Source organism: Oncorhynchus gorbuscha, linkage group LG24 (assembly GCF_021184085.1).
Source record: "Oncorhynchus gorbuscha isolate QuinsamMale2020 ecotype Even-year linkage group LG24, OgorEven_v1.0, whole genome shotgun sequence".
Classification (NCBI taxonomy): domain Eukaryota; kingdom Metazoa; phylum Chordata; class Actinopteri; order Salmoniformes; family Salmonidae; genus Oncorhynchus; species Oncorhynchus gorbuscha.
In genome coordinates this window covers 21,487,701-21,501,127 of record NC_060196.1, presented here as the reverse complement: position 1 = coordinate 21,501,127, position 13,427 = coordinate 21,487,701, and the positions used below count along the sequence as shown (strand labels likewise).

At 42.9% G+C, this 13,427-nt stretch overlaps 1 protein-coding gene across 3 annotated transcripts; it reads right to left on the bottom strand.

The window, feature by feature from the left end:
• Positions 1-1,001: 1,001 nt before the first annotated feature.
• On the bottom strand, positions 1,002-3,383 carry LOC124013116 (protein S100-A1-like). Of its 3 annotated transcripts, none has more exons than XM_046327286.1 (3): positions 3,228-3,383; positions 1,727-1,877; positions 1,002-1,260 (listed from the first exon to the last, which is right to left on the bottom strand). In XM_046327286.1, the coding sequence occupies exons 2-3, from the start codon at positions 1,865-1,867 to the stop codon at positions 1,102-1,104; spliced, it is 300 nt and encodes a 99-aa protein (XP_046183242.1). In that variant the 5' UTR covers positions 1,868-1,877; positions 3,228-3,383; the 3' UTR covers positions 1,002-1,101. The 3 variants fall into 3 exon arrangements, with proteins under 3 accessions (XP_046183242.1, XP_046183243.1, XP_046183241.1); XM_046327287.1 differs by having other exon boundaries at positions 3,181-3,335; XM_046327285.1 differs by having other exon boundaries at positions 3,134-3,292.
• Positions 3,384-13,427: the final 10,044 nt, after the last annotated feature.

Genomic DNA, 13,427 nt, shown 5'->3' with positions numbered 1-13,427 from the left:
TGTTGACCTTGTAGCCAATAACATTGGTTGGCTGCAGAGTAGGCCCTGCCCAAGTACACTCAGAGAAAGATAGAGAGAGATAACAGCTTACCCAGCCCCAGCTTTTGTTACCCAACATGCACCAGACCATAACACACAATGAGAAAGGCCTTGTGGGGAAAATACTGATATGACAATACAGTATGTGTTCTATTTATTCAACCACCCTATAGTTAATTTTGATGGCCTCTGTTATATACAATCAAATCAAGACAAAATCAAGAATTTTTCAACTGTACTGTGTTTCGCAGTCAAAATGTTACACCATTTGGAACCATGAAGATAAGATGTAGATAGATGTCTGACCAAAGTTCATGAGGACTGAGGGTGTGTACTGTACTGTAGAACATTCTGAGCATTCCTCTCAGTGGTGCTAAGGGAATCTTTATCAGGCTCACAAGATAGTTCCCTCTGCCCTCTATGACAAATCCAAGTATGCTTTATATTGTTTGTATAAGACTGAAATCACAGGTAAAGCTGTGAAATGACATGGTATGTGCTTGTTGACATTCTTCTGAGGGCAGCTGTCTCCGAATAGGAATCATCCCAACAGATGTCAACCTGCTTTATTTCATTCTAACTTTTTCTCCTTTAATAAAGGACTAATTTAGGCCTGGGATACCAGGTAGGTGCATTTAATTATCAGGTATGACAGTAATCCAGCAGGCTGCAGACCTCATAATGTAAGATTTGAATACCCCTGGTATATGGGGTCTTCAAGACAGTTATCAACACACGTATACAATACTTTTACTCTGATAGAACTCCAATAGATTGGTTATAACACATATAAAACCATATAAAAACGTTTTAAAGTCTCTCTCACAGTCTCTCTCACACACACATGCACACACACGTACTAAACAAGTAGCGTGAAGTACTTTACACAAAGGACTTCACGCTGCAGGCTTAGCACACACACACGCAAAAAACACACACACACAAAATAATGACAACACCTCCTTGGTCTTTGTGTTTAATGGACAGTGTGACAATTACAAACGTGAAAATTAGAACCCTTCTCTACTCAGCAGCCCATTCCTCCTCTCCTCCTTTCAACCCTCACTTCCCCATCTTCTTCTTGTGCATCTGGTAGCACTGTTCACAGGCGATGGACAGGCCCACAACTAGAGAAACAAACTCCTCAAAGTTCACCTCTCCATCACCATTAGAGTCCAGATCCTTCATGATCTTGTCTACTGTGGCTGGGTCCTTCTGAGACTGAAAGGAAGACGGGGACGTTTTAATAATACTAAATATTAACTGTACTGTAATTTCACTGACAGTAATATGGGACAATAGTGAAAGTCGTTACTCTTTATTGGGCAGGTACAGTACATGACAAGTAGGGCCAAGTTGTTTCGCTGACCACTTAAATCAGGGAAAACTCTGGGCCCTAGTCAAGCCTTTACGACTAGGGCCCGAGTTTTTCCTGGTTGCCTCACGTGATCAGGAAAAACTCCTGTTCCTAATCATAAAGTGTGCATGTTTTCTGTATCAAACTAACACGGAGTGCTACTACAGCTAGTAGTAGATAGTAATAGAGATAATATACTATGCATCCCAAATGGCACCTTAGTGCCTATATAGTGCACTACTTTTGATCGGGGCCCATAGGGCACTCTATAGGGAATAAGGTACCATTTGGGATGCATCCCGTAGTAGAGATAGTATTAGAGATGGCCACCTTGAGGAAGCCAGAGAGCTCGTTCTCCATCAGGTCCTTGAGCTCACGGCGGCTCAAAGTGTTGCCACTGCCCTCCTTAGCAGCGTACTTGTGAAACACGGTGATCATGGACTCCATGGCACGTTCCAGGTCTGACGGCATGGCTGCAGGTCTGAGTGAGGTCACACAGCGAGAGAGATGGAGAGAGAGACAGAGAGAGACGGAGAAAGAGAGAGACGAGAGAGAGAAAGAGAGATTACATTTGAATGACAGCAAATTCAGAGTAAGAGATAGATGTTGGCTGAAGGAACTATATTTCCTGAGTGAATTTCATAATCTCTGTGTGTGTGTGTGTGTGTGTGTGTGTGTGTGTGTGTGTGTGTGTGTGTGTGTGTGTGTGTGTGTGTGTGTGTGTGTGTGTGTGTGTGTATTTGAGCATTAGAACATGTTGAAGGGAATATGCCCTGCCTATTCCGATGAGAAATGCTCTGATGAGTATTCTAGCAAACTTCCACCAACAAAAGTTGATTACAAATACATTCCCATACATCCTGTATCAGTCAGATACACAAATAATTAGTGAATTAGACAGAGAAATGGATTATAAAAGAGAGGCAGTAAAAAATGATGTAGTATGAGATAAGAGAAATGACTGAATGTGTGGAAAATGTAGTCCAAAACTGGGTAGAAGGAAAGACAAACTCGAGAAGAGAAAGAGAGGCTGCACCAACACGGAGGAAACACGTGTGTGTACATGTCAACAGTCAGCTCTAAATCCATTCATTCAAAGTGAGCCACACCCTGGTGTAGTCTCTCTGGACTCCACTGAGTTAATATTAGACAATTCTACATGATGGTTATCATTAGGGCCACAAGGAAATGGGTAGAATGAGTCAGAGCAGCAGATAGGGACTTGACTGGAAATTGAATGAAAGGAAACATTTATTTCAGTCAATTTCCTTAATGTTAAATAATATTTTAAAAAATCACTATATTTGAGGCAAAACAATTATAACACACACAATTATAATGCTATAATAGTTAAGCAAACATGACAGGTTATATATCTGTTATATTATAAATGTAATGAGTGCTTTTCTGTGTCATATATATATATTATATGTTGACCATGCTCTATTGCTCTTTTGACAAGTGGAATTATTTGACTTTAATCTTTAATCAATGCAGAACACATAAAAGGGTAAGTCTGGACTGTAAAAAGTGACTTATGTTCACTTTTATATTTACAGATGAAAAGTATGGACACCCACTCCATAGAAAACTGCACCTCAAAGTCAATCGCACAAGACGAAGAATGCAAAAGTATGCATACAAGTTTCTGAGTTGAAGGAGGAGATCAGATAGGATTAACAAAACTATTTCGCTTGAATCAACTTTTTACATTCGTGTTAGAGGCTGAATTCTTACCGTTCACGAGTGTTGAGTTGGCGATTGAGAAGAGGCTGAATTCTTACCGTTCACGAGTGTTGAGTTGGCGATTGAGAAGAGGTTGAATTCTTACCGTTCACGAGTGTTGAGTTGGCGATTGAGAAGAGGTTGAATTGTGCAGAGTTGAGAAATACCACGCCTGAGAATTTATAGGCAGGCGACGCCCTGTCTGCGCTGCCTTCAGTGAAGGAAGTAATGATACCGTAGATATTGAGCAAGACAGTAAGACTATGACAGTAGGTTACCTTGGTAAACCTATCACAGTCAAGCTAATATTTTGCTCTGTGTAATAGAAACGATTTAAAATGACTAACTCAACATGTTTTTTCTCCTCTAAATGATTAATAGCCCTACATTTAATTAATATCCCACTTATACGCAGAATAAACGAGGTGGGCTAAACAATGACATTTGAGAGTGAGGTAAAGAAAAATAGACATAGCCTACTGTAAATGATCAATTTAGCATCGATTGTAATGACAAACAACTTGTTTGAGCAAGCACTATCATTACAGTTGATCGGAGTGTTAATAATTAGCCCGGCAGTTGTAGCCAGAATTTATGATGGTGACCGTCCCTGATACGACATGTAGTGAGACTTTTACCTGTGTGATTTGTATCACTCAGGGAGTGGTCATGATGACGTGAGAGGCCAGACCTATAGGAGTGTCCCAATTGGCACCCTATCCTCTATTGTGCATTAATTTTCACATGGTTAAAAGTAGTGTACTATATGGAATAGCACGTAGCATTTGGGTGTTTTTTAAAATAAAGCAGCTCCAATAAGTAAGCTACAGTAAATCCAATTATGCTCTCAGCAATATAATAATTATTATGATGTTTTCTGTACATTTCGATTGAGAAAGCAGTGGTGTATATCTGTCTGCACCACATATCAAGACTGCGTCGTTAAATTCGATTGAGAAAGCAGTGGTGTATATCTGTCTGCACCACATATCAAGACTGCGTCGTTAAATAGCCAGAAAAACAAATATATGTCTCTGCAACCGCCATGTAAAGTGGTCCTAATGGAGGGGGCAGCAGTTTTATTGTGCAACATTGAAACTTTTGGATGGGCATGTTTTTATGCCCTCTAGTGGAATAACCTTGTAACGGTAGAGTACTGTACTAATCAAATGAAATTGTATTCCTCACTTGCATCGTAAACAACAGGTGTAGGCTTAAAGTGAAATTCTTAATATAAGTGAAAGATTTTAAATTGAGTTTTACATGTAGTTGTTTGGGATCGTAGCAAGGGGAAGATGATGCAATGATAGAGTTCTCTTTGTCTCTCCCATTCTATTCCTTCATTTGTTCTCTGGTCTGCTTCTCTGCCCTAACCCATTGTGTGTGTGTGTGTGTGTGTGTGTGTGTGTGTGTGTGTGTGTGTGTGTGTGTGTGTGTGTGTGTGTGTGTGTGTGTGTGTGTGTGTGTGTGTGTGTGTGTGTGTGTGTGTGTGTGTGTGTGTGTGTGTGGTGTGGGTATACGTTGTGAAGAGGGATGACATAATTTGCTGAGCAAAAAGACATGGGCATCCAGGGAGGGTCACCAAGCAACAACACCCAGCGTTATAATTTTTTAAAATATTTTTGGCCGACACCCCTTTCCCTCTCAATCATCTATACTCTTTCCCAGTGGTGGAAAAACGACCCAGTTGTCATACTTGAGTAAAAGCAAAAAATATCTTAATAGAAAATGACTCAAGTAAAAGTGGAAGTCACCCAGTAAAATACTACTTGAGTAAAAGTCTAAAAGTATTTGGTTTTAAATTTAAGTATCAAAAGTAAATGTAATTGCTAAAATGTACTTAAGTATCAAAATGAAAAATTCAAGTATAAATAATATCTAATTCCTTACATTAAGCAAAGCAGACAACCACATTTTCTAGTTGTTTTTTAAATTTACTGATAGCCAGGGGCAAGCTCCAACTCTCAGACATAATTTAGAAATGAAGCATGTGTTTAGTGAGTTCACCAGATCAGAGGCAGTAGGGATGACCAGATATGTTCTCTTGATAAGTGTGTGAATTAAACCATTTTTCCTGTCCTGCTAAGCATTCAAAATGTAATGAGTACTTTTCTGTGTCAGGAAAAATTTATGGAGTAAAAACGACATTATTTTCTTTATGAATGCAGTGAAGTAAAAGTAAAAGTTGTCAAAAACAATGTATAGTACAGATACCACAAAAATCTAGTTTCAAGTATTTTTTTTTACTTCAGTTCTTTACACCACTGCTCTTCCCCATTCTTTATTTCCCAACGCATCATCAGCGTATAACTTCACATATGACATTCAATGTCTCTTTGAGCCTCATTGTGCTCCACTACCCATGGCTTATCCTTAGACAGAGATCATTTGTGCTGCTTGTCATGCTTGAGGGTTCTCTATTTGTAGAACTCCTATGATAGTCAATTGAACTGCACAACCACACAAGTTCTCTAATATCTTGAACTTGAATATCTACAGGGTCATTGAGAGAAACAGCCAAACTAAACTGCCCACACCCAAGATGATATACTAAAACCTGAAGAAGGCACTATGTTGCCGAAACGTTGGTTGTTAGGTTCACCCAATTGTTGGAAGCATACACAGAATATGTGACTTTCTTTTTATACTATGAGAACAAAGGTGATAATTTTCCTATTACTTTGAGCCTTGCAAAAAAAATGTTTAACTTACTGTGTAATGGCATATTTGCAGGGTTATCATGTCACACTAGTCTCTTCGTCTCTTCAGATGACTTATATCAAAATCATCAAATCACATGCATATTTGTCACATGCGCCGAATACAACTGGTATAGACTTTACCGTGAAAGGCTTGCATACAAACTCTTCCCAACAATGCAGAGTTTAGAAATAGAAATAGTAACACAAGCAATAAAATAAAATACACAAGAATGGAGCTACATACAGGGAGTAGCAGTACCAGATCAATGTGCAAGGTATTTCAGGTAGATATGTACAAGAAGGCAGGGTAAAGTGACTAGACATCAGGATGGATAACAATAACAGTCAAATTAAGAACAGAGCAGCAACAGTGTGTGTGTGTGTGTGTGTTTGTGTTGTGTCAGTCTGCGTATTTTATGTATGTGTGTGCGTATGTAGAGCATGTGAATGTGTGTGGGTTTTGTGTGGGCGTGTCAATGCAGTGTGTGCGAGTGAGTTTGTATATGGTTTGTATATATAGTTTAGTGAGTGTGTGTAGGGTCAGTACAAGATAGATTCATTACAGATACTGTAGTTCAGATACCCTTACTTGACTATTTAGCAGTCTTATGGCTTGGGGGGGGGAGCTCTCTGGGAGCCTGTTAGTCCGAGAGCCGATGCTCCGGTACCGTTTGCCAGAAGGTAGCAGAGTGAACAGTCTATGGCTTGGGTGGCTGGAGTATTTGACATTTGTTTGGGCCTTCCTCTAACACTGCCTGATATATAGGTCCTGGATGTTAGGACCTATATAGATGTCTATTTAGATGTCTCTGCCTCTGTGATGTACTGGACTGTCCGCACTACCCTCAATTTCAGTCAAGGGCGGTGTATTTGCCATAGCAAGTGGTGATACAGCCAGTCAAGATGCTCTCAAATGGTGCAGCTGTAGAGCTTTTTGAGGATCCGAGTGCCCATGCCAAATCTTTTCAGCCTCCTGAGAGAGAAGAGGTGCTGCCGTGCGTTGACCATGTTAGGTCCTTAGTGATGTGGAGGCCAAGGAACTGAAAGCTTCCTACCCGCTCCTATAGTCCACGATCAGCTCCTTGGTCTTACTTTAAAAATATATATTTAACTAGGCAAGTCAGTTAAGAAAAAATGATTACTTACAGTGACAGCCTAGGAACAGTGGGTTAACTGCTTTGTTCAGGGGCATAACGACAGATTTTTACCTTGTCAGCTTGGGGATTTGATCTAGCAACCTTTTGGTTACTGGCCCAACGCTCTAACCACAAGGCTACCTGCCTCCCTGACATTGAGGGAGAGGTTGTGGTCCTGCTAAGTTTCTGACCTTCTCCCTGTAGGCTGTCTCATCGCCCCCGTGTTGAGGATCAGCGAGGCGGAGGTCTTGTTGCCTATCCTCACCACCTGGGGCAGGCCTGTCAGGAAGTCCAGGATCCAGTTACAGAGGGAGGGGTTCAGTCCCAGGGTCCCTAGATTGGTGGTGAGCTTGGAGGGGACTATGGTGTTGAAAACTGATCTGTAGTCTATGAACAGTATTCTCACATAGATATTTCCATCCTTTTCCAGGTGAGAGAGGGAAGTGTGAAATGAAATGAAAGATTGCATTATCTGTGGATCTGTTGGGGCAGTATACAAATTGGAGTGGGTATAGGGTGTCTGGAAAGATGGTGTTGATAGGTGTCATGACCAGCCTTTGAAAGCACTTCATAATTACAGATGTGAGTGCTACAGGGCGATAGTCATTTAGGCAGGTTACCTTGTTGGGTACAAGTGGTCAGCTTGAAACATGTTGGGACTACAGACTGGGACAAGGATAGATTTAGATGTCTGTGAAGACACTTGTAAGCTGGTCTGTGCATGCTTTGAGAACCGGGCCCAGGTATTCCTCTCGGCGACCCTGTCATTGTTAACCTGTTTAACCGTTTAGCTCACACTGGCCACGGAGAGACAAATCACACAGTCATCCGGAAAAACAAGGCCTTTCACAGAAGGCACAGTGTTACATTCATCGAAGCGACCATAAAAGGCTTTTAGCTCTTTTGGGACTTCAATAATCGCAGGACAACTCATGGCTGGGTTTCCCTTTGTAATCAGTTATCGTCTGCACTTCCTGCCACATAGGATGAGCTATACGTCTGCACGTCCTGCCACATTGGATGAGCTATCATCTGCACGTCCTGCCACATTGGATGAGCTATCATCTGCACGTCCTGCCACATTGGATGAGCTATCGTCTGCACTTCCTGCAACATTGGATGAGCTATCGTCTGCACGTCCTGCCACATAGGATGAGCTATCGTCTGCACGTCCTGCCACATAGGATGACCTATACGTCTGCACGTCCTGCCACATAGGATGACATATACGTCTGCACGTCCTGCCACATTGGATGAGCTATCGTCTGCACGTCCTGCCACATAGGATGAGCTATCGTCTGCACTTCCTGCCACATAGGATGAGCTATCGTCTGCACTTCATGCCACATTGGATGACCTATACGTCTGCACGTCCTGCCACATAGGATGAGCTATCGTCTGCACGTCCTGCCACATAGGATGACCTATAAGTCTGCACGTCCTGCCACATAGGATGACCTATACGTCTGCATGTCCTGCCACATTGGATGAGCTATCGTCTGCACGTCCTGCCACATAGGATGACCTATACGTCTGCACGTCCTGCCACATTGGATGAGCTATCGTCTGCACGTCCTGCCACATAGGATGAGCTATCGTCTGCACTTCCTGCCACATAGGATGAGCCATCGTCTGCACTTCCTGCCACATAGGATGAGCTATCGTCTGCACTTCATGCCACATTGGATGAGCTATCGTCTGCACTTCCTGCTACATTGGATGAGCTATCGTCTGCACGTTCTGCCACGTTGGATGAGCTATCGTCTGCACGTCCTGCCACATTGGATGAGCTATCGCCTGCATGTGCTGCCACATTGGATGACCTATACGTCTGCACGTCCTGCCACATTGGATGAGCTATCGTCTGCACGTCCTGCCACATAGGATGAGCTATCGTCTGCACTTCCTGCCACATAGGATGAGCTATCGTCTGCACTTCCTGCCACATAGGATGAGCTATCGTCTGCACTTCATGCCACATTGGATGAGCTATCGTCTGCACTTCCTGCTACATTGGATGAGCTATCGTCTGCACGTTCTGCCACGTTGGATGAGCTATCGTCTGCACGTCCTGCCACATTGGATGAGCTATCGCCTGCATGTGCTGCCACATTGGATGAGCTATCGTCTGCACGTCCTGCCACATTGAATGAGCTATCGTCTGCACGTCCTGCCACATAGGATGAGCGTTGGAGCTGGTGTAATAGGATTCCACCTTCCTCCTGTACCAGTCAAAAGTTTGGACACACCTACCTACACCTAGGTTTTTCTTTATTTTTCTTATTTTCTACAGTGTAGAATAATAGTGAAGACATCATAACTATGAAATAACACAAATGGAATGATGTAATAAACAAAAAAGTGTTAAGCAATTAAAAAATATATTGGACCCTGGGATCCCGAGAGGGACTGGGAAACAGGCAGTAAGAAAAAGATCTGCCAGACCTGTGATGGAAGAACAAAGTTTGGAATGAGTAAAATAATACGGTGTTCTCGAAAAACAATGGAAAGACTTAAGGTGTAAAGTCCACGAACACCGAAATCAACTAAGGGAACTATAGGATGACGATTCTGAGGAAAACCGGAGACAATATGACGAACTAAGAGAACAACTCACGGAAGTGGAAAGAATGCAAGGTGATATAGAAGAGACAATAGAAAGAATGAAACTGGAAGAGGAAAAATGTAGAGGATATGGCGCAAGAAGTTTGAATGATGACCCAAAGGGCATGTTCCCTTTAGTGTACAAACAAGGCCCGGGGGGGGGGGCAAACGTATGCTGAATACAAGCCCTGGAGTTTTGGAGATATTGCAATTGCTGCTAAATCCCTACCAAGAATGTCCAAAGGAGCCAAAGTCTGGATAAGAGAATTTGAAACAAGGCACGGCCACCAGACCCTATGCCTTGGAGATATGAAGGCAATTTTATCCCGGGTTAATGGCTCAACCCACTGAGCTGGAGTTAAGCCAGTGCAGACAACACCTATGGGACTGCTTGAGAGATATGTTCCCTACCATGCGAGGCATGAGTAGACTGACTATAAATTTGAACCCGACTCAGATTTCAGAGATTGGATAGATAACCTGAAACAGAAATGGCTTGAGGAATTGGGAGAGCACCATGACCATTCTGAAGCCACCGAGAACATGTTTTATGACAGAGCCTGCCGCAACCTCCCAGAAAAAGTACAGACGCAACTGAGGGATGTCGTGGGCTGGGATAGAAAAGCAGGTTGGGAGCGCGAGGATTATATGAGACACCACTGCCAGAACTGGCTTTGTGATAAACAAGCAGAGGAATCAAGAAAACAGAGGCTTGATGGTGCAGTAAAAAAGGTCCAATTGGCTCAATTGGAGAAGAGTAATAAAAAGAGGTGAGCCTGACATGGTGATAATGAACACTCCTGTCCCTACAGTGCCCCCAAGTGGACCTGCATCACAACCACAGCCCATAGTGTCTTCTGTACAATTTCCCCCTTAGACCTATGGGAACCCACAACCATGGGGCCCACCATCACCCAGAATGCAACCGATGCAATGCTGGGGTGTGGACAATTTGGACACAATGTCCACAAAATCCTCAATATCAAGGATGGGCTACAACACCTGGAGTGAACCGAAGAGGGGGATGAAATTTCAGAAGAGGACACAGAGGAGGTGGACAACAAGGTGGATATCAGCAGCAACCCCAAACCTATGGAGGACCTTCCCAGCAGGCACAAGGAGGTTACCAGCCTGGTCCTGGCCACCAAGGAGGACGCGGAGGAAATCAACCACAGAGAGCGGGAAGAGGAGGTGTCTGGTGTCGTAGCTGAATCAGAATTAGTTAGGTAACATTGATAAATAAGATGTTTTATTTACTTTCATAATATGCTTATGTGGGAAAGTCACTTGGAGCCCAGAGAGGGGAGAGGTCAGGATTGTCTTCATATGTGAGTGTATATGATAAACCATGTGAAGGGCTCCACAATGTCTGTACTCAGTCACTCCCTCCTTTTCCCATTGGGGGGAGGAGTATGGCAGTGCCTGGAACCATTGTATGTCCCCTCTGATGTTGAAACTTATCTTTCATAGTATATGACCTAGAGGCTCACTCCCCCTCAGGGAGCTTGTCCAGGGGTGGGTTGTATTTGAGATGGGAATATCTAGACTTGACAATTGATATATGCCATTGGATGAGGTAATGTTTTGGTAATAGGAAGTACCAAGAATGAGAAGTAGAACCCCGTCTTAGAGAGCAAACTGAACGATAATTTATAGCTAATGCTGTCTGGCTATGGGATACTCCTCTTTCAAGTAAAAGGCCCTTTGTGAAGTTCCTAAGATCTGTGGTTCGTCATTATGAGTTGAGAGGAGTGTATCTTGGCTATAAAAGATGAAGTATTCTTTTTGTAAGCACTCTCAGAATTAATTTATAGACACTGAATTGATCTGAGAGTCAAAGGGCTATGGTGAAGCTCTTATTATTAAAAGATTAAGTTTAAAATGTAACTCTGAGTTGTGTGTGGTTTGTAAACTCTCCTTATTTAGTAATACAGGAAATTCCCACGATACTGGCCACAAAGAAATCAGAACACCAACAGTTCGTATTTTCCTGACAATCAGCAATGATCGTCCCCAGTCCATATTCAAAGATGGGAAAAAGACCCAATAATCAAACTTCGGGTACATGGAAGAACTATCCCATTCTTAATTGACACTGGAGCCCACTGTTCTTGCTTAGATGCACCAGCCCTACCTCTTTGACACTGCCCTGACTGATGCTGACTTGGAGCTTTTTGATGACAGTTCTGCATATATAGATCAAACTACAGGGAAGAAACATGCAGGGTTTGGTACTGTGACAATTGATAGAACCACTCACATACAACAACCATTACCAGATACTTTCTCAAGTCAACAGGCTGAACTTTTGGCGCTAACCACTGCCTGTAAAATGGGAGAAGGGAAAAGGGTTACATTTTTCTCTGATTCTGCTTATGCAATAGGGGTTAGTTTCTCCTGGTGTGGTGTCTGGAGGAGTAGGGGTTTTCACAATGCCTGTGGAAGTCCTATTCGCAATATACAGTGGGGCAAAAATGTATTTAGTCAGCCACCAATTGTGCAAGTTCTCCCACTTAAAAAGATGAGAGAGACCTGTAATTTTCATCATAGGTACACATCAACTATGACAGACAAAATGAGAAAAGAAAATCCAGAAAATCACATTGTAGGATTTTTTTGTGTATTTATTTGCAAATTATGGTGGAAATAAGTATTTGGTCACCTACAAACAAGCTAGATTTCTGGCTCTCACAGACCTGTAACTTGTTCTTTAAGAGGCTCCTCTGTCCTCCACTCGTTACCTGTATTAATGGCACCTATTTGAAGTTATTATCAGTATAAAAGACACCTGTCCACAACCTCAAACAGTCACACTCCAAACTCCACTATGGCCAAGACCAAAGAGCTGTCAAAGGACACCAGAAACAAAATTGTAGACTTGCACCAGGCTGGGAAGACTGAATCTGCAATAGGTAAGCAGCTTGGTTTGAAGAAATCAACTGTGGGAGCAATTATTAGGAAATGGAAGACATACAAGACCACTGATAATCTCCCTCGATCTGGGGCTCCACACAAGATCTCACCCCGTGGGGTCAAAATGATCACAAGAACGGTGAGCAAAAATCTCAGAACCACACGGGGGGGGGGGGGGGACCTAGTGAATGACCTGCAGAGAGCTGGGACCAAAGTAACAAAGTCTACCATCAGTAACACACTACGCCGCCAGAGACTCAAATCCGGCAGTGCTAGATGTGTCTCCCTGCTTAAGCCAGTACATGTCCAGGCCCGTCGGAAGTTTGCTAGAGAGCATTTGGATGATCCGGAAGAAGATTGGGAGAATGTCTTATGGTCAGAGGAAACCAAAATATAACTTTTTGGTAAAAACTCAACTCGTCGTGTTTGGAGGACAAAGAATGCTGAGTTGCATCCATAGAACACCATACCTACTGTGTACTGTGAAGCATGGGGGCGGAAACATCATGCTTTGGGGCTGTTTTTCTGCAAAGGGACCAGGACGACTGATCCGTGTAAAGGAAAGAATGAATGGGGCCATGTATTGTGAGATTTTGAGTGAAAACCTCCTTCCATCAGCAAGAGCATTGAAGATGAAACGTGGCTGGGTCTTTCAGCATGACAATGATCCCAAACACACCGCCCGGGCAATGAAGGAGTGGCTTCGTAAGAAGCATTTCAAGGTCCTGGAGTGGCCTAGCCAGTCTCCAGATCTCAACCCCATAGAAAATCTTTGGAGGGAGTTGAAAGTCCGTGTTGCCCAGCAACACCCCCAAAACATCACTGCTCTAGAGGAGATCTGCATGGAGGAATGGGCCAAAATACCAGCAACAGTGTGTGAAAACCTTGTGAAGACTTACAGAAAACGTTTGACCTCTGTCATTGCCAACAAAGGGTATATAACAAAGTATT

Excerpts from the sequence above, each read along its gene's own strand:
- LOC124013116 (XM_046327286.1), bottom strand. The coding sequence starts at position 1,867 with ATGCCGTCAGACCTGGAACGTGCCATGGAGTCCATGATCACCGTGTTT. Across the intron at positions 1,261-1,726 it reads AGCTCTCTGGCTTCCTCAAG|TCTCAGAAGGACCCAGCCAC; the intron begins GTGGCCATCTCT and ends TCTTCCTTTCAG.